Raw genomic sequence first — 19,517 nt, forward strand, 5'->3', positions numbered from 1 at the left:
TTTTCACAGTGAGTCAGTTGATGCTTCATATCCATGAGTAAAATCGCCCCACTCATTTGTTTATTTTTGGAATGACTACTACGGGAGTTTCAATAGTGAAAATAACTCTACTATCCTGTATAATAGTCTCACTTGGCCAGACAGTTGCCTCCCACAATTTTCAAATGCATTCGTCATACAGTCTGGAGCACAGAAGCTCTGATCATGAGTAAAATATAAAGTGGATTTGAAGGCTAGGAACTCGGATTTCAGGAGGTGTAGTTCCAGACTCTACAGCATCCAGAGATTGTCATTATTATTAGACAAGCTTGCATAGCCAGACAACTATTCCACCATGGTGATACCAATAACAATAATAAAGCCAGCAGTAGTCTGGGCAATTGATTCAGTGACAAAGGTGACTGGAGGAGGTGTCCAAACATACTTGTTAGGTCGTCTAGGAGCTGGCACCTAAGATCGAAATACTCTGTGCACTGAGACAGCAACCTGTGGAGAGAACACAACCGGCGTCAGCAGATGGGTTTCGTCAAAGCAAACAGACATGTGTTTCTTCTGTACGCGTTTAACCTCGGAAACCCAGATGTTTTTATTTCCAGGGAGAAAAGAAAAGTCTGGGTCCGAGTCCACTTCATGATTTCTGATCGTCTGCACCTTTTTTAAATTGACACACACACACACACACACACACACACACACACACACACACACACACACACACACACACACACACACACACACACACACACACACACACACACACACACACACACACACACACACACACACACACACACACACACACACACACACACACACACACACACACACACACACACACACACACACACACACACCTCTCTCTGTCGCTCTAATTAATTAGTCTCATGTCCAGCAGCTGCGCACAGTTTCTGCCGGCGGATCCTGCCGGGAGCTGCCTATGCCATAGAAAGCATAGGTGAGTTCCAGGCTAGTACGTGTTTGGTTCCAACAGTACCTCTGGTTGACTCCTCTCATGACGGACGTCGGGCTCCAGAGCGGCAGCTGAGCCGTGAGGATGACCGACAGCAGGAAGAGGTTGGGTTTCTGGAGGTCGGGGAAACCCGACGTGTCCGACTGACTCAGGGTATACAGCTGGTCGCAGGCCACGCGGCGGATCTGAACGCAACAACACACAGTGTTCAATGACTGAACCCATTCTGACCTGAGATCAGATTCTAAAAACGTCTTCTACATCCTGACAGTTTTCTGAAAAAGCTATGTTTCTATATCAGTCGTTCTTCGATTTTTCAAAAATAGCAGACCTACTCATTTTATGAGTAAAGAAAATAAATGGGAACTTGAAGTATGTTAATTCCATTGAACTAAGCCTGAACACAATCAATTGATTTATCATTCAAATAAACATGCTTTGAAGATGTACTGTACAGTATGTGGCCCACCCATCTGACCACTTACTTAACAGAAAAATAAATCCCCTCATTGTTCTCCTCACTTATTATACTCATCTCTCACATTGTGTGTATACATCAACTTAAAGGTGAAATCATTAATGTGTTGGGAACACGCCTGAGCCGGGATGCAACCATGCAAAAGTACAATCTAAACCAAAAAGATATATTGCTGGTGTCGGGACGGGTGGGAACCTTGTAAGTCCAAAATGACTGAAAAGAATGCCGGATTGCCGGTTACAGGCTCACAACGCTGTGCGATGCAAGATGTTGTGAGCTTGTAGCTATTTTCTACTTTGTGATGTAACTTTTGTGATGAGGTTTCCGCCCGACAGCCATGATATGCTGCTGGTTTTTATATTATGTTTATGTTCAACACTGACCTCTCCGCTAGGCGATCCCAGCAGAATATCGATGATGAAGTCCCGGACAGAGGGAAGGTTGTAAAAGGAAGCTGGACAGAAGAGCAGAGAGAACGCACTGTTACTATTCTGTCTGATCCTGAGACTTAGTGGACAGAAGAGCAGAGAGAACGCACTGTTACTATTCTGTCTGATCCTGAGACTTAGTGGACAGAGGAGCAGAGAGAACGCACTGTTACTATTCTGTCTGATCCTGAGACTTAGTGGACAGAAGAGCAGAGAGAACGCACTGTTACTATTCTGTCTGATCCTGAGACTTAGTGGACTCCCAGGGGTCCAACACTTCAACTCCAAATCTATTCCCTTTGAGATGTAGTGGAGTAGCAGTAAAACTATTGGAAAATGAAGTACTCTAGTAAAAAACAAAATCCCACCTGTGTGAACTGGGCTCACCGCCCAGTTCACACAGGTGGGATTTTGTTTTTTACCATACTTTTATTGTGAGAGTAAATACTGGACGCCAATGAGAAACATGGGTCTCAACTACAGCAAGTGGGCGTGAAAGCACCGCAGAGAGAACATTGACCAGTTGTAACTGGTAAAAAAAAAACTTGTACTCTTACTACTTGAATACAGTAACTTGAGTAAATGCACTTAGTTGCTTACAGAGTTGTTGACAGCGGAGCTGCAGGCACGTGACCAGCAGCGACAGAGCCTCGCGGGCGATGATGGCGTCTTTGATGGAGACGCTCTGCTGCCGGACACATATCCCAGCATGCAATGCTGTGGGCGTGGCCTCGCCGTCACTGCTGGAGCTGCAGTTGCTTCCTGTTGTTGGATGACAGAGACGCATAGAACTGTAACACTGGCTGTTAATATTGATGCTGTTGTTAGGGTTGTCATGATCATGACATTTTAATGACCATATTGTCATACAAATAATTGCGATGAATGATTTAATTGTGTTTTTCCATTGAACATTATGACATTTCTGGCTTTTAGGCTTTCTAAAGATATGACAAATAATTACAACGAAATGACTGACAGTGACTGATACCAATAATCAAAATAATGTACTATGGCCAAATCTTTTTTAAACTGTAGTGGAAATAGCAGACGTCAACATGTCGCATTGCAACATATTGTGAGCTTGCAGATCCGTTATTTCTACTATTCTTTTAAATAGTTGAAAATGTATGCATTTACACAGCCGTAGCCAATAGAAGACATACAACAATTAAAAACATACAAAACTGTTAAAAGTTCATAAAACTCTAAAGGCACTCGTACCAATGTTTCCACATAAAAGAGCGGTATCTAACACCTTAATCACCTTATTATGTGACCCATCAAGTCTGCTTTTAAAGCTGAACATAAGGTTTCTCAAGAGTACGAGTGTCTTACATATTCTGAAGAAAACCTGGAGACTTGACATTAAGTAATCGGTTCTATGATCAAAATAAGAACATCATAATGGTGTGTAAAACGGAAAATCAAAAAATGTGCACGGACAAGACCAAGTCTTTGCCACAGACACATTTGTCCGTGTATGGACTTATTGATGACCCCTTGTCGCAGCAGTGGAATCCACTGCAACGCCACTAGGAATGTATGTGCCTAAAAATGCACCAAGCATTAGCATTAATAATTGCAGCCAGCACAAAAGCAGTAAATGTGTGTATACTCTCACCAGTGCTGCTGACTCGGGTGCGAACCGGAGCCTGGGGCTGAAGTGAGCTGTGGCTCTCTCTGATTGGCTGAGGGCTTCCCACCAGATCCAGTCTCCCCGCGGCAGCGGCCCAGGTCAAACGCATGAAACAGGCCACAGTGGAGGTGAAGTCACCCACCTCCATAGTCTAGGGGGGGGGGGGAGAGAGAGAGAGAGAGAGAGAGAGAGAGAGAGAGAGAGAGAGAGAGAGACTGAACCTCATATCGTCTCTGTCAGGTGGAAACCTCAAACTTTTCAGAATTCAAATAATTCAAATTCAAAGTAGCAGATCTACAAGCAGATCTGCTGCTTTTGTGTGACACTAGTATGACAAAGCAGGGAATTAATTGACGGACAACAGTGGAATTCTTCTACTTTGTACAAGTTAACTAGCACAGACAATGGTTCACTGTTGAAGCAGATGGATAGTAATGGTGGGTGTGTGTGTGTGTGTGTGTGTGTGTGTGTGTGTGTGTGTGTGTGTGTGTGTGGCATGATAGAAAGACCCTCAAACCCTTGACATCTCAACCAAATCAGTGCTGCACACAAACCATCTGCTTCAAAAACGTCCCTGTGTGTTCAAGTTCCATGTGCTTCATAACCAGTACCTGGATAGCAACGCGAGCAGCGGGGATGATCTCCTCCACCCTAATGGAGGTGCGTTCCGACAGGGACATCTGTCTGTAGGACGACTTCTCCGGCGTCCCGCAGAGGGACAGCTGCCGACCGGCGCGCCCGGCGTTGCGGAACGGACGCGAGGACAACGCCTCGCCGTCCCTGGTGGTGTCGTCATCCAACATGGCCGGCATGCTCTGGCCGACCAGGAGGAACCTGTGACACGCCAGCGGACAAAGCACGTGTTATAGACGGTGCTCAGTGTGCCCTGTGTTGACACCATGAAATAGAACTGCGGGACATTAGAGTAGTCAGCGTCTACAGAAGAGAATCATTTCCTTCCTCTGCACGAATGAACGGTTTAAGAAAACTTTTGTCCCAACAGCAATTCACCACGACCAGACGCTAGGCTCATGAAATGGACTACTAGTCTCAGTTACAGATGGGTCTATGTTCAATAACAAAGAATTATTCCCTTTGACACCTGTTTAATGCTTTCTTTTAGTTGTTTTAACCTGTGCCCTTTTGTAGTACTGTGTGTTTTTTTACTAACCTTATGAGCTATGTGATACCTGAATGTCCCTATGGGATAAATAAAGTAACTAATAGTAACTAAAAGTAGACATTTTTAAAGCTCAGCTCAAGACCCACTTCTACACCCTTGCTTTTAATTGATTTATTTGTCTTTTTAAAAAATGTTATTCATGTCCTCACTGTATTGTTTATGCCCTGCCTTTCTTTTCTTTTTTTGTGTAAAGCACTTTGAGCTGCATTTCATGTCATGAAAGGTGCTATACAAATAAAGTTTTATTATTATTATTAATAGCTATCCAGCAAATGTCTATAGAGTCTACTTAGAAAAGGAATTATTAAAGGAATAAATGTTTTGTAACAGAAAATGCACATGTTCAAAAATCACCAAAATAATGGATTAGAAATCTTCTTACCTGGCCAGTTGAAGACAGATGGAGTAGACTCCTTGTCTGGTCTCATAGTCCACTTCTGAGGGGATGGAATCTCTCTGCATGACATTCACCACCAGACTGCAGAGAACAGAGAAGATTAAGGACACCATAAAGACAGACAGCAGAGCTAGCGCTGCTCTCATGCATGTCACCCCTTTCCCAGTGCCATTTACCTCAGGCCTCCTGCTTTTAGGAAGTTCTCACAGAAAGACTTGACACTGGTTTTGGCCATCTCATCGTCGGTTGTGGGCATCAGCTTGGAGCTCAATACCTGAGAGAGAGAGAGAGAGAGAGAGAGAGAGAGAGAGAGACAGACACACACACACACACACACACACACACACACACACACACACACACACACAGGGAGAGGTGGGAGAGAGTGATGAAAAACAGACAGAAGTGGGGGTTGAAGAGGATAGGAGTGGAATAATTAACTCAAATAGTACAGTACATAAATAATTGAGAAGTGTGAATACTGGAGAAGCGTGCATGTGTGTGTGTGTGTGTGTGTACCTCCAGGTTGTAAAGCACTCTGAAGGTAGACATGCCCGGGGCTGAGGACCTGAACAGGGACTCCAGGATGGAGGCGGCGCTGGGCTGGTGCTGCTGCTTGGAGGACATAGATGGAGAGCGAGAGCCCGAGCCCTGACCCAGGGTGAACAACGTCTTCTACAGGAAGAGAGACACATATTATGATCTGGTACCACTCAAATCTAACGAAAATTCTACTTCTCCTGACACCATCCATTAAAGATGGTGGTTTCTTTCTAAATTGGCCTGAAAAATCTGTTGGGAAACGACAAGGGAAGGGAAGGTAAAGGTCCCCACACACCGAGCGCGAATTCGGATTTTTAAGCGTTTCTCCATCGGTTTTCCGAAAAACACGGCCGGTGTGCAAACACCTTAAATGTAATTTCACACCGAACGGAGATGACATTCACTACCGCCGTTCTTTTTGTCCTTTTTATACATAATACAAAAAATGGGCAGGAGCCTATCTCCCGTTTCTGTAGTGTGAGGCAGCCTGATGTACAAGTACAACCCCTGGACAAGGACTAGTAGCATTAATGCCTGACTGTACCACGTGCCGTTTCCCTTTCTGACTTAATAAAGTATTCAATCAATCAAATCACAGAGCCAATACAGACAGATGTACCTGGTGGCTCCACACGCTGGACTCTTTGGGGACAAAGTTGTCCAGAGCATCCTGCACCTCAGGATCTGTAGGAATCAACAGCAGCAGCTTCCGCACACGCAGAGTAATCCTGGAGGGCATGAATGAACACATTAGTATATATTTGTATTAAAGTATATTATCATACAAATATTTCCCACCGCCTCAGAGGGGGGGAGGGGGGGTTAGTATTAGTCACTGCATGTAATCCTAAAGGCTGGGGCTGTTAGCGGGGAGTCCTCCTGGTAGGGGCTCCTCACTGGCAGGTGAATTCAGTAGGATTTAACAGCAGTGACAACACACACAAACGTGCGTGGAGAGATAGGAGGCTTGCCAGACTGTGAAGCAAAGTGAGAAAAAAATAAAAGAATAACACAGAACGTAGCAATCAGACTGTATCCCAGGCTAGAAATAATTGGCGAAACGGATACCATGGGGAAAGTTGTGATAAATCTCGCCCAACCAAACTAAAATATACCAATTTTTTAATTTTAAGTCACATATTGTACTGTATGTGGGGGTGTGCTTTTGGCATCAATTTGTGTAGAATGCCTAATGAACTAACACCTAAGACTGCTAAACCCGAGTTTCCAGAGATAATTGATTGGGTCTTTCCTTGCTAAACACGACTTTCCTGAGTTTTGTTTTATTGAGCCTGGAGGGTGCTTTTGATAACTTATGAGACATCATACGTTTTTTGCGGCTTCTTTGTCACGTCACACGTTTGGATCACGTGACCGGAAAAAAACAACTCTCCCCGTGGCTGTAGGGGGCCAGCGGAAAGTCCCTCCAATGGATTCCTGTGCGATGATACGACCGCCTCTGTTTTTCACCGATCGATCATGGATTATTTTCCGACACTAGGTCATGCGAGTAATTTATTAACGACGTACAACATTGGCTCAATGTTCAAAGGTTAGTGGAAAAACACCTGCAGCCAAGGGTGGATTAAGATTAATTCATTACGCAGTCAAAGTGTTAAGATACAGCATATCAGAAAATATTCGAACTCATTTTTTACAAACGTTCCGTTTTATTCTGTCTCACCTTTGTTCATCGAGGTTGGCCAGCTGGTAAAGCATTTCAAATACATTGCACACCAAGGCCATCACCACACCGGGCAGGGACTTCTCCTGTATACAGAACACAAGGTCAGCAGGGGGCCAAGCAGCACATGATCAGCTCTTTCAGATCAGTCGCTTTCAAACTTTTTGTGTGCCCAAGGTACACCAATGGCCAAGTCAAAAGAAATCTCACGGCACACCTGTATTCATAGTGAAAATAGCCGATCTACAAGATCACAATGTACAATTACTTATAGTAGTAAATGTTAAAAAGTAAATAATGTTAGTAAGACGCCATCTACTTCTCCAGTGGAAATCTACTAGACCACCCTCTAGTACCCAATGGCTGAGAGAAGTAATGTCCTTTTTGAAATTGGAGAAAATCAGATATTCTACCAGAGGTAATCTCACTACATTCCAAGAGAAATGGGATCCTTTGTTGTTATTCTTTAATCGCCAACTAATCCCTACTCATTGAGTGATCCCCCCCCCCCCTCTTCTCTCTCTCTCCCCTCTTTCTACCCTTCCTTCTATACTTTCTTCTTTCTATGTGTGCTTATTTTTTTTTTTTACATGTTTTTAATATGTATTTATTTTATTCATTTAAAAAAAAATTATATTGTACCATGTTCTTTTTGCACTTTTTATTGTATTACTTTCTGATGTCTGTTGTTCTTTTGTGTATGGGTTTAAAAAATGGAAAATGTAAGGGAGTGGGCAAAGCAAGTTAATCAGAATTGTTATAAAAGGCTGTCATTCCATGTATACCTAAATAACAATATTGTACGATTGTACTGTACGACAGCCAAATGCAAATCAATTTGGGGGGTCCTTACTCCTTGACATGAAAATATTTGCGAGAAGCACTGTACCAAAATAAATAGTAAACCACTGGTTCGCAAAGTGGGGTCCAGCGACTCTCAGGATTCCTTGATTGGGTTCTAAATTGACCCTTAAAGTGTGTAACTGTGTGTAATAACCACATTCTCAAGGTATATAAAACGACCCGTATACCTGTAACTGACAGTGTACGAATTTAACTAAATTCTCTGGATACCTTGAGGGGGATCTAAATTGACCCGTATAAGTCTATAACTCTGACAGTGTACAAATGGAACCAAATGCACCCAGAATGGTCCCTTTGGTTACATTTGCACACTGTCAGGTCCTTGAAATGTAAAAAAGAAAGTTTGAGAACCACTGCACTAAGAAGGTCTAAATATAGTAGACAGTACGTTTGGGTTAACCTGTTCCAGTGCGTAGGCGGAGTTGAAGACAGCGGAGCTAGAGCTGCTGGAGGCGGAGGCTGATGATTCTGAGCTGCCGGAGGGGGTCCCTGTGCCGGAGCTCTTCACCGTCAGGCTCTGCTCGTCACTGAAGCCCAGCTGAGAGAGCAGCTTCTGGTCTCGATTCATTGTCAGCTACACATCCACCATGACAGCATGGAATAAACACAGATTAAAGCTAAACACAATCTCCCGACTGGAAATAATTTGTATGCATGGCCAAGTCCTATCATGCGATTTGTGAGACAGAGTGAAAGCCCCATCCCCCCCCCCACACTACCGCTGTTTCATAAACAAATAACATGAATTGTAAAATGATGATGAAATACTAATATTCCAGTTGTTCTTCACACTGCCGACTAGGTGAATATTCTTTGCTTTTTATGAAATATCCACGTTCATAAAAGTTTTATGAAAAATGCTTCTAAACGCTGCTAGTTTGACCTCTTCAAATGCTCTAGTCTAATCTATTAAAAAATACCAAAAGTAGCCGATCTACACGCTCTCAATGCATCACAGACACTATTTTCACAACATGCTTTCATAGAAGATATGCTGGCTTCTATGGAATACAAAATACTGACATCAGTGAGAAGATAAAATATAACATTTGTCAGGCCAAGTCTGAGTCTGCGATTTGTGAAACAGCATGAAAGTAGCCCCACACTAGTTTCCTGAACAATGTAAAATTGTTCTTGTCGTTCTACATACAGCCAAGTGAGCCAACCAGTTGAAGAAAAGCAGATGGAGGGTTTAACCTTTGCTTTTATGAAATATCTTAAAACCAGAGGGTTTTAAGGAAGATGCTTCTGAACATGTCTTTTATTGCTAGTTTAACCAATTCAAAACACTCTTTATTCTATTCACTTCAAATACTCATAACGAATAACCAAAAATAGCCGACCTAAGCTCACTGAGCTTGTAGATCGGCTATTTTGGGTGTGTGACATGCTTCCATCAGAAGACAATTCTGGCTTCTGCGGAATCCAAATGACTGAAATCATTTGTGGCAACTGAGAACTTTAATCCATGTAATGACAATGAACAACAGGAAAAGACAAGAGGGTGTGTGTGTGTGTGTGTGTGTGTGTGTGTGTGTGTGTGTGTGTGTGTGTGTGTGTGTGTGTGAGAGAGACATGAATGACGTGCCTATAAATATATACAAATGAACACATTATAATGCATAATTAAAATACCTACCACACTGTCATTGGCGAAGATCTGAACATTGTCCACTGGACAGCTGAGGTGCTCAGAAATCTTCCATCGGATACTTCCTATAGTCTCATTACTGTGTGCCTGGATAGCGTGCGACACACACACACGGTTACATTCACAAAATCATGGCGGCGGCTGTAAGCGTTCTCCCTCCAGGCCAATAATGGATTTAATAATGCCAAGTAGGTCTCTGCATTGATACGGTCGACATGTTGTGTTAATCTCGTCTCGCTGTCAATCGCTTTTAGTTTTGACTACCGCAAAGCTACCGTTGTAGCCAACTAGCCATTGAAGTACAACAGAGAACTTTGGGACATTGAAGGGGCAGAAAACAGCGCCCGAGCACTGTTCATGCAGCCTGGAGTGTGACAAGCTTGGCGGCGCAAATAACAGCAATTTTACGCATGTGTGCAACATGACAACTGTTTTAAAGTATTGTACAGTGACAACTACAGTCTCTGTAATGTTTATGTTGTACTACAAACTATCTAAAATAAAGGGATTTAAGATCAGAACACGCATTTATTATTATGAAAATTAATCGTAAAGCTGATATCGGATATTTCTTAACGGTCGGCTAACCAGCTATCCGGTTACCCGTTGACATCCCTAGCTTGAAGTGCTAAATTAAGAGTAATGCAACATGACGACACATATGATATCTGGCAGGGTCACACTGACCAGCTACTGGACTCTTGTTTGTACTGGTCACTAAAGGTCTGTGATTCGAATAACGATAAGAGAAGACAGCAACATGAATTCTGATGATGGATGCAGGATGCTCATGATTGAAACACTGATATCGGATATTTCTTAACGGTCGGCTAACCAGCTATCCGGTTACCCGTTGACATCCCTAGCTTGAAGTGCTAAATTAAGAGTAATGCAACATGATGACACATATGATATCTGGCAGGGTCACACTGACCAGCTACTGGAAGACAGCAACATGAATTCTGATGCAGGATGCTCATATGATTGAAACACCTTGTGATTGTTACTGTAGGTAAGAATAGATTCTGTCTGCCTTGATAGGGAAAGAGAGCCGCCTGAAACTCAAAGAAGCAGCTTGCTTCCGCCGCCTGCTCTCGCGCTTTCTAGATTAGACCTAGAAGCAATGTTGTAAAATGTACTTCGTGCTGAATAAATAGTGAACATGCGGACTGCTCTGTCACCTTTGCAAAGTGCCTTGCTCCTCGAGAGATTCCACCACTTTTTGGCTTTTAGGCTACATAAACAAAAGTTGAACAAAGCAGATATGACAAGCAACGTCAATGGTAGAAGCTCCTAAGGTACCTCCAGGGTGAAGGTGTCTTTGGTTGACTCATAGGTGACGTGCAGAGCAACGGGGTGACCGTTGTACGAGGCCCCATGAGGTAGAATGGTGCGAGGAACAGAGTAAAGATCCTACAAAAAAAGTTAGACACGTTTAAGCTTTTAACTCACCTCAAACCCTCAATCCTTACCAAACATGACATTTGGCTCTGTACATTCAAATTTTCAGCCAAAAATAGCAGATCTACAAGCTCACAACGCATTGTGAGCTTGTAGATGTGCTATTTTCATATAATATTCCCCACAGTATGGGGATGCTAGGTTCGAGTGGTTAATGTTTAGGGGGAAAAAAGAAAGTTCTCATCATACAAAGATTTGACGGCTCCCCAGTAGTAACTCTGGAGGACCCCCCCCCCCCCCCTCCCCCCCAGGGGTCCCAGACTCCCTGTTGAACTGAAAAGACATACACTGTGAGAAAGTCTTTGATGAAGCCGGAGCTGGACATACCTCGATTGTGATGACGTAGCGCTCAGCCAATAGCAGCAGTCTCTCGATGATTACCAGCTTTGTGGATCTAAAGGCAACACACAAACTATAGTCTCTAGTATTATGGTTTTTAAAAAGGATATACGGTTGTACATGATTATCTTAACCCATTTTGGGCGGGAATCCCTTTTGGTGTTAGCATTATGTTATACTTTAGCTATTGAAAAATAGCAGATCTACAAGCTCGTAGCGCGCCACCGAGTGGCGCGCTACGAGCTTGTAGGTCTGCTATTTTTGAAAAATCGAAGAATGACTGACATAGAAACATAGCTTTTTCAAAAAACTGTCTGTTTCAAACAGACATTTTTAGAATCTGATCTCAGGTCAAAATGGGTTAAAACACTCCATTTTGGTGGTTCCCAACTGTGGTTTTACTCTGTAATCCCCCTTCTTGTTGACAGTAAAGTAATCTAGCGGTTCTCAACCTGGGGGGCAGGGGCACACTGGTGGGTCGTCGTGAGAATATTGTAAGTGGGCCCCCAAATAATTGGCAAAACATCCACCCATCTGACCATCATGGCTATCAAGACTTTCAAGAAAAAGGTGAGAACTACTGAAGTAAGGCACAATTAGGACAATATTTCAATGTATTGCATTGCCCATCCCTGCCCACCAACAGCTCCCTACTGCGTACCTAGAGGGGGATTGGACAGATGTAGCCACCGTTGGCATGGCAGTGGCTGTCAGCATCTTGGTCGCCCTAGTAACAGCATGAGTCAAGGTAGGCCCTCCTAGGGCAGAGCTGGCCGCCTGAGGAGAAGAGAAGAAATACATAACTTATGTATATATACTAAGGTATTGTGTAATAGTATAACTTTGCTCTGTGCGCGCGCGCGCGCGCACGCGCGCACGCACGCACGCACGCGCGCACGCACGCGCGCGCGCACGCACGCGCGCGCGCGCACGCGCGCGCGCACGCACGCACGCGCGCGCGCGCGCGCGCGCGCGCACGCACGCGCGCGCGCGCGCGCACACACACACACACACACACACACACACACACACACACACACACACACACACACACACACACACACACACACACACACACACACACACACACACACACACACACACACACACACACACACACACACACACACACACACACACACACACACACACACACACACACACACACACACACACACACACACACACACACACACACACACACACACACACACACACACACACACACACACACACACACACACACACACACACACACACACACACACACACACACACACACACACACCTTTTGATGCTTTTGAATTTGACATATGAGGTTTCCACCCGACAGAGATGATACAACGTTGGCATTTAGTACACAATATATACTATCCAACTAAGTATAATGGCAGCATGAGAGCCAGCTCCCCTGGGAAACCAGGCTACGTCACCTGATGTATGCAGCAACTCACCTCTAGTCTTTTATAACAATCAGCAATGAACTTCTTGTGCAAGGACACAGAATCCTGCAAGGACATGAAGTCAACACAGTCACATACAGGACAGGAGTAGCCACTGCCTGTTCAAAAGCCTTATAGCTTGTGAAATTATATGCATGGGTTCAATGCAGTGTTCAATTTGACAGCAATGTTTGATTTAGTTTCAGTCATGGTCTTTTGAAGTCACACTTGAGTCACATTTTAACTGCCAATAACTAAAGAACGAAATGGAAGGTCGCGATTAAAAAGAATTCCGGTGGAAAGAAGAGAGGCTCGTCTTCACCATGGGACATCTTTTGTTTACATCCACGTTAAAAATAATAATAATAAAAAATAAAGTGGATCTCGAAAGATGAATAGAAACGCTGGCAGTAAAGCAGATAATTACTTAATACCTGGCTGTTATAATTTACAAACTAAGATGCGCAACTCTGGGTAATTCACCTCTCTGGTCAGTGGTGGTGTTCTTTAGATTGCATTGTTTAGCAGTTTAGCATAAACCAGAGTAGTATAAAAGAGAGTAATGACACTCATTGTAACAATGGAATGCGGAAGTGCTCATTCTATCTCAATGGAATAGTTCCAGCCATAGGAGCAATGTTTGGAACTATCGCCCATAGGCACCTGCTTTGCGGCGAGATCAAAGCGTGTCACCACTCTCTTACTAGATTACTCTGGCATAAACACACCAGCTTACCACCTTGGACTGCCACCGCAATAGCAGCTTTTCAGTGCCTTCTGCCAGCTCTATTCATGATTTTAATTCATCATTTGAATGCCAGTAGAAAAATCTGTGATATACACAATATATCTCATTTTAACGGGGCAAGTATATAGCATTAGACACCCAGTCCTGATGGTGGCAGTAACTTCACCATTATGCCGATTTTGACCGAAGTGACCGAATCTGGCCGTCGTCATTTCCGGTTCAACGGTGTAAACATCCGCGATCACCAAATGCCAATAAAATCAAATGGGTCGCGCATATTTAATAGAGTCGGTCGGCAACCGGAGACCAATGTATTATTTTGCACGGCCTAAGGGTTAAGCTTGTGTGTTTATACCTGAATGAAATCCAGAACATATTGTCTTAGTTCTACTGAATCACTTCTCCACTAGTCCCACCCTAACATTTTAGTCTAGTTTTTATTTCCTGAGGAAATTGTCAACATATTAAGTCATAGCTTTATGTCATCATAGCTTAGTTTTTGTCAGTGAAAAAAGGTAGTCGACAAACATTTTGTGTAGTTTTAACACTGGCTCACTGCAGACCCACACACATATTCAAGAGCTGATACACATTAAACATGCATGCAGAAGTGCACATTAAAACACGCAAGTGTAAAATAACACACGCCGGCACACCCTCACACACACATGAAAATAGGTAAACCATTGACTCATGGGTGCCCATTCATTCAGTGCCAAGAATATTTAACCAAAATAGACATGGAACATGGAGCCCTAAGCGCCTTAAAAAAAGAAAAAAGAAAAACATATCCAAACATGTTCGTAGCATTGAATGAGTTCATGCATACACACGTGCACACTGCACAGACAAACACGGGCACACATACCTTCTTCATCTTGGGGTTGAGGTTGGTGTAGCTATAAGTGATAATGAGTAGGATGGCCTCGTTGGCTATTTCTTCGTCTGGGGTCTCCATGGCGATGCGCCAGATGAAGTCCATGCCTGCCAGGTCCAGACGTTCCACACACTGAAATACCAACAGTGCATGGGATGTTTTCACTTGATGCACTGTGTGTGTTTCAGCACTGATCTCAGGCACAAAGTATGCAAACACTTTACTTAACCCATTTAGACCGGACGTCGAAATAAAAACAATAAGTCTTCCGAAAGAATATATATTCAAGGATTTGTGCCGCATTTTTACGATTTTTCAAAAATAGCAGACCTACAAGCTCGTAGCGCGCCACTCGGTGGCGCGCTATGAGCTTGTAGATCTGCTATTTTTCAATAGCTAAAGTATAACATAATGCTTAGTTAAAACACCAAAAGGGGTTCCCGCCCAGAATGGGTTAAAGGTCGGGTCTATAATGCATTATAATAATAATAAATAAATAAATGCATGTATAAGGCTTCACAACAATGTGTTGTGAATATTTATTACACGGCTTGGTTGAATGCTTGATTCTGATTGGTCAATCGCCGAATTCAGTGGTGTGTTATGTAAGGGATAATATCTGGCTAGGTGGTCATTGTCGGGAGATAATTCACCGACAGGGAGTTTAACCACCGAGGCGAAGCCGAGGTGGTTACACTCCCTGAAGGTGAATTATCTCCCGACAATGACCACCTAGCCAGATATTATCCCGCTTATTACATGGCTAACTAACTAAATTAATCCATTGATCCAAAACACAACAAAAAAAGTATTCCATAACTTCGCGCTGGCTGCGTCTGCCCAGCTGCAGGGCTGAAGCACTGTCGGAAAACAAGGAAGTGAGTTGATCAAATAGAATCCATTTTCGGGTCCAGCTGCTTCGTCTATTTCTCGCTCAAATGTTTTCAAAAACATTTTTAAGAGCAATGTTTAGCTGTAAATTACATTGTGTGTCAGTAGTGTGTGTGTTTACATGGCTGTTATGTTGGAAACGGCAGTAAATCAAGCGGGCGCAGCCGCGCAGCTGGTGGTGCTCAGAGGGTTTGATTAGGCAGCGGTCATTATACAGCGGAGCGGTCATTATCATGAGATAACTCACCGCTGAATTAAGCGATTGACCAATCAGAATCAAGCATTCAACCAAGCCATGTAATAATTCTGGATAATGGCCGCTCCGCTCTATAACAGACCGCTGCAGCCTAATCAAAGGCCCGGAGCACCTGGCTGCAGCCGCTGCCTAATCAAAGGCTCGGAGCACCTGGCTGCAGCCGCTGCCTAATCAAAGGCTCGGAGCACCTGGCTGCAGCCGCTGCCTAATCAAAGGCCCGGAGCACCTGGCTGCAGCCGCTGCCTAATCAAAGGCCCGGAGCACCTGGCTGCAGCCGCTGCCTAATCAAAGGCCCGGAGCACCTGGCTGCAGCCGCTGCCTAATCAAAGGCCCGGAGCACCTGGCTGCAGCCGCTGCCTAATCAAAGGCTCGGAGCACCTGGCTGCAGCCGCTGCCTAATCAAAGGCCCGGAGCACCTGGCTGCAGCCGCTGCCTAATCAAAGGCTCGGAGCACCTGGCTGCAGCCGCTGCCTAATCAAAGGCCCGGAGCACCTGGCTGCAGCCGCTGCCTAATCAAAGGCCCGGAGCACCTGGCTGCAGCCGCTGCCTAATCAAAGGCCCGGAGCACCTGGCTGCAGCCGCTGCCTAATCAAAGGCTCGGAGCACCTGGCTGCAGCCGCTGCACTGCTTGGATTTTATGCTGTACCCAACATGACAGCCATGTAAACTAAAACACAATGGGCAGTATTATGCGTGTCTTAAGTACCAGGTCTTATGACTTAACTTAAGACCTGGAGGCGTGGTCAATGCTATTTGGCCACTCAGAATAGCCAAATGGCATTGATCACGCCTCCAGGTCTTAAGTTAAGTAATAAGACCTGGTACTTAAGACACGCATAATACTGCCCAATGTCATTTAACTAAACAACATCCTTTCAATAATGTTTTTGAAAACATTTGAAGCGAGAACTAGACGATGGTCTACCCGGAAATGTATTCCAATTGATCAACACTCACTTCCTTGTTTGGGGCCAACTTGGAATACTTTCATTACCGTAAGCAAGGAAATACTTTGTTTTGTGGTCACTTTTGGGTCAATTTATTAATTTGTGTATTAAGTAGCCGTGTAATAAGCGGGATAATGCATGGCTGCGTGGTCATTGTTTATATATAAATCACCCTGTTGGTGATTTATCCAAAACACGCAGCCATACATTATCCCTTACTTATAATTATGCATAACAACAACTTATAAGGAGGTTCATGAAATATTATAAGTTCTGGTGAGAATGCATTATAAGCTCGGCGGAACAGCACATTATAATACCTTAAATTAGTATTATACCATTATTACTTCATTGAATAAATAAAGGCACCATTTTATTAAAAAATAGCCAACTGACCAACTGAGTTCCTTGTCGTTTCAGGCGATGGTCACACAGGTTGACATTCTCAAAGAAGGTCTTGAACAGATTGAACCCTGAGAGAAAGAAAGATAACCCACAATAATTAAACTGCTGTCACAATCGCAAGGAGGCTAAGTCTTGCAGCATAATCCGAACAAAGTTTTTTCCGTCTTCGGCAGGTCATTGAGAACTTTTTCTCCGGTACCAAAGATGGGATGGGACGATAATCGTCGTTTATAAAATGTTGTCACATTGGAGGCTCATGTAAACAAACCGCGGAGATCTGTGGTAAACACAAAATCACCGTTCGAGCATTGCATACAGTGGGCGGGTCTAAAGGCTCATTCATAGTCTGGATTTTCAGTGGTGAGGTGACCACTGAACTACAACATGACGTCACGAGCCGCGGTGAAGAGCAAACCACCGCTCTGTTTTTACTCACCACCACTCAACGTTATTTCAGCTCCGGTGGTCACCTCACCACCGAAAATCCAGACTATGACTGAGCCTTAACGTTCACAACTCGCAGCGAGTATAAAACACATTTTGTCCTCAGAACTTTGTTCATTTTGGGAATGAGTGACCCTGTGGCAACAACCAACGTTGGGTCCCTGACCCACCAGTCGAGAAACAGCTAAAATAGTTCATATAGCATTACAATCATTTAAACATTTTAAAGGGGCATTCCACTCACCATGTTAATAATTGTTTTCATACTTTTCATACTAGGAAACACAGCATGGGGGTACTTTTTTATTATTTCCACACAACAGCTCTAAGGTATGTTAATGACATGGTAAAATGTTGAAAATGAGTGGAATGCCCCTTTAACAATGTTTTAAAATTTGGCTAAATACAAAAAATAGCAAATAGCAAAATAGCAGATATACAAGTCACTTTATGAGCTTATAGATTATTTTTTGAAAAATCAGCACCCATACCCCTAGGTGGGGTTGGCAAAAACATGCCTGGTCTCTATACTGCCTCCCCCTGGTCTGGGGAGGCAGGCCTGGCCTGATGGAGGGCAAAGGAACTGGAAATTGAAAATATGGTGTTCAGTCTAGTGGATGTTCTCCTCACCGTTCATGGTAATCTCATAAGGCTCCAGCTTGAGGATCTTCTCCTTGAAGAGCTGCTGCTGGATGTCACTCTCCAGGTCATGCTGTCCTTTAGTGAACCACTCGAAACACAACTGCACACACGCCAGAAAGCCATTCAAATTCACTTTACCACATTTTAGAGTCGGTATTTCAACATTAGTACATTTTATTTGTGGCTGTAATATCATATAGTTAGAATAATATAAATTGTCTTTTTTCTTTTCGGTCTACAAGATGACAACTAAGCTATTTTGGACAATTTCTTTAAGTATAAAACAAGGCTTATGTGATTAAAACCAGACAAAAATACAACACTTCTATCACGGTATTGCCATTTCCTAAATCCCAGGCGATATCTATAGCCTCATATCACTACCAGAGTAATCTAGTAAGAGAGTAATGACACTTCCGTTGACTCGCATTGTAACAATGGAATGCGGAAGTGCTCATTCTATCTCAATGGAATAGTTCCAGCCATAGGAGCAATGTTTGTAACTATAGCCCATAGGCACCCGTGTCATCACTCTCTTACTACAGTATATTACTCTGATCACTACAAAATAAATATAACGGTATATTGGCCACCTCTCGGTCCAGTTCACAGACATCGGGTCCAGACACCAGGCACTCCCACAGCTCCTTGGCTCTGTTCCACACCAGGTAGAGGCTGGCCTCCTGCAAGAAGAAAGCCAGGAAGCGCAGGTGGCTGTCCAGATACTGCAACACACAGTGGGAGACAAACACAAGACCGCTTAGGTCCAGATACTGCAACACACAGTGGGAGACAAACACAAGACCGCTTAGGTCCAGATACTGCAACACACAGTGGGAGACAAACACAAGACCGCTTAGGTCCAGATACTGCAACACACAGTGGGAGACAAACACAAGACCGCTTAGGTCCAGATACTGCAACACACAGTGTGAGACAAACACAAGACCACTTAGGTCCAGATACTGCAACACACAGTGTGAGACAAACACAAGACCGCTTAGGTCCAGATACTGCAACACACAGTGTGAGACAAACACAAGACCGCTTAGGTCCAGATACTGCAACACACAGTGTGAGACAAACACAAGACCACTTAGGTCCAGATACTGCAACACACAGTGTGAGACAAACACAAGACAGCTTAGGTCCAGATACTGCAACACACAGTGGGAGACAAACACAAGACCGCTTAGGTCCAGATACTGCAACACACACAGTGTGAGAC

The 19,517-nt window shown here is 43.8% G+C and overlaps 1 protein-coding gene across 9 annotated transcripts in view; it reads right to left on the bottom strand.

Annotated features, from left to right (window-relative positions):
• usp24 (ubiquitin specific peptidase 24) overlaps positions 1–19,517 on the bottom strand; it is an 85,965-nt gene that overhangs the window by 28,457 nt on the left and 37,991 nt on the right. For 4 of the 9 annotated variants that reach the window (XM_079506207.1, XM_079506204.1, XM_079506206.1 and 1 more), the window contains 21 exons: positions 18,883–19,014; positions 18,278–18,389; positions 17,195–17,271; positions 14,696–14,836; positions 13,092–13,145; positions 12,299–12,414; positions 11,626–11,710; positions 11,140–11,250; positions 9,826–9,924; positions 8,575–8,760; positions 7,323–7,408; positions 6,258–6,366; positions 5,615–5,770; positions 5,272–5,369; positions 5,081–5,176; positions 4,127–4,349; positions 3,501–3,666; positions 2,477–2,638; positions 1,832–1,902; positions 995–1,155; positions 425–486 (listed from right to left, as the gene is read on the bottom strand). In XM_079506207.1, the coding sequence (XP_079362333.1) occupies positions 425–486; positions 995–1,155; positions 1,832–1,902; positions 2,477–2,638; positions 3,501–3,666; positions 4,127–4,349; positions 5,081–5,176; positions 5,272–5,369; positions 5,615–5,770; positions 6,258–6,366; positions 7,323–7,408; positions 8,575–8,760; positions 9,826–9,924; positions 11,140–11,250; positions 11,626–11,710; positions 12,299–12,414; positions 13,092–13,145; positions 14,696–14,836; positions 17,195–17,271; positions 18,278–18,389; positions 18,883–19,014 (2,503 nt within the window). The remainder of the gene's footprint in view (positions 1–424; positions 487–994; positions 1,156–1,831; positions 1,903–2,476; positions 2,639–3,500; positions 3,667–4,126; positions 4,350–5,080; positions 5,177–5,271; positions 5,370–5,614; positions 5,771–6,257; positions 6,367–7,322; positions 7,409–8,574; positions 8,761–9,825; positions 9,925–11,139; positions 11,251–11,625; positions 11,711–12,298; positions 12,415–13,091; positions 13,146–14,695; positions 14,837–17,194; positions 17,272–18,277; positions 18,390–18,882; positions 19,015–19,517) is intronic. The other 5 variants (XM_079506208.1, XM_079506205.1, XM_079506203.1 and 2 more) reach the window with 3 other exon arrangements.

Source organism: Electrona antarctica (genome assembly GCF_951216825.1).
Source record: "Electrona antarctica genome assembly, chromosome: 7".
Classification (NCBI taxonomy): domain Eukaryota; kingdom Metazoa; phylum Chordata; class Actinopteri; order Myctophiformes; family Myctophidae; genus Electrona; species Electrona antarctica.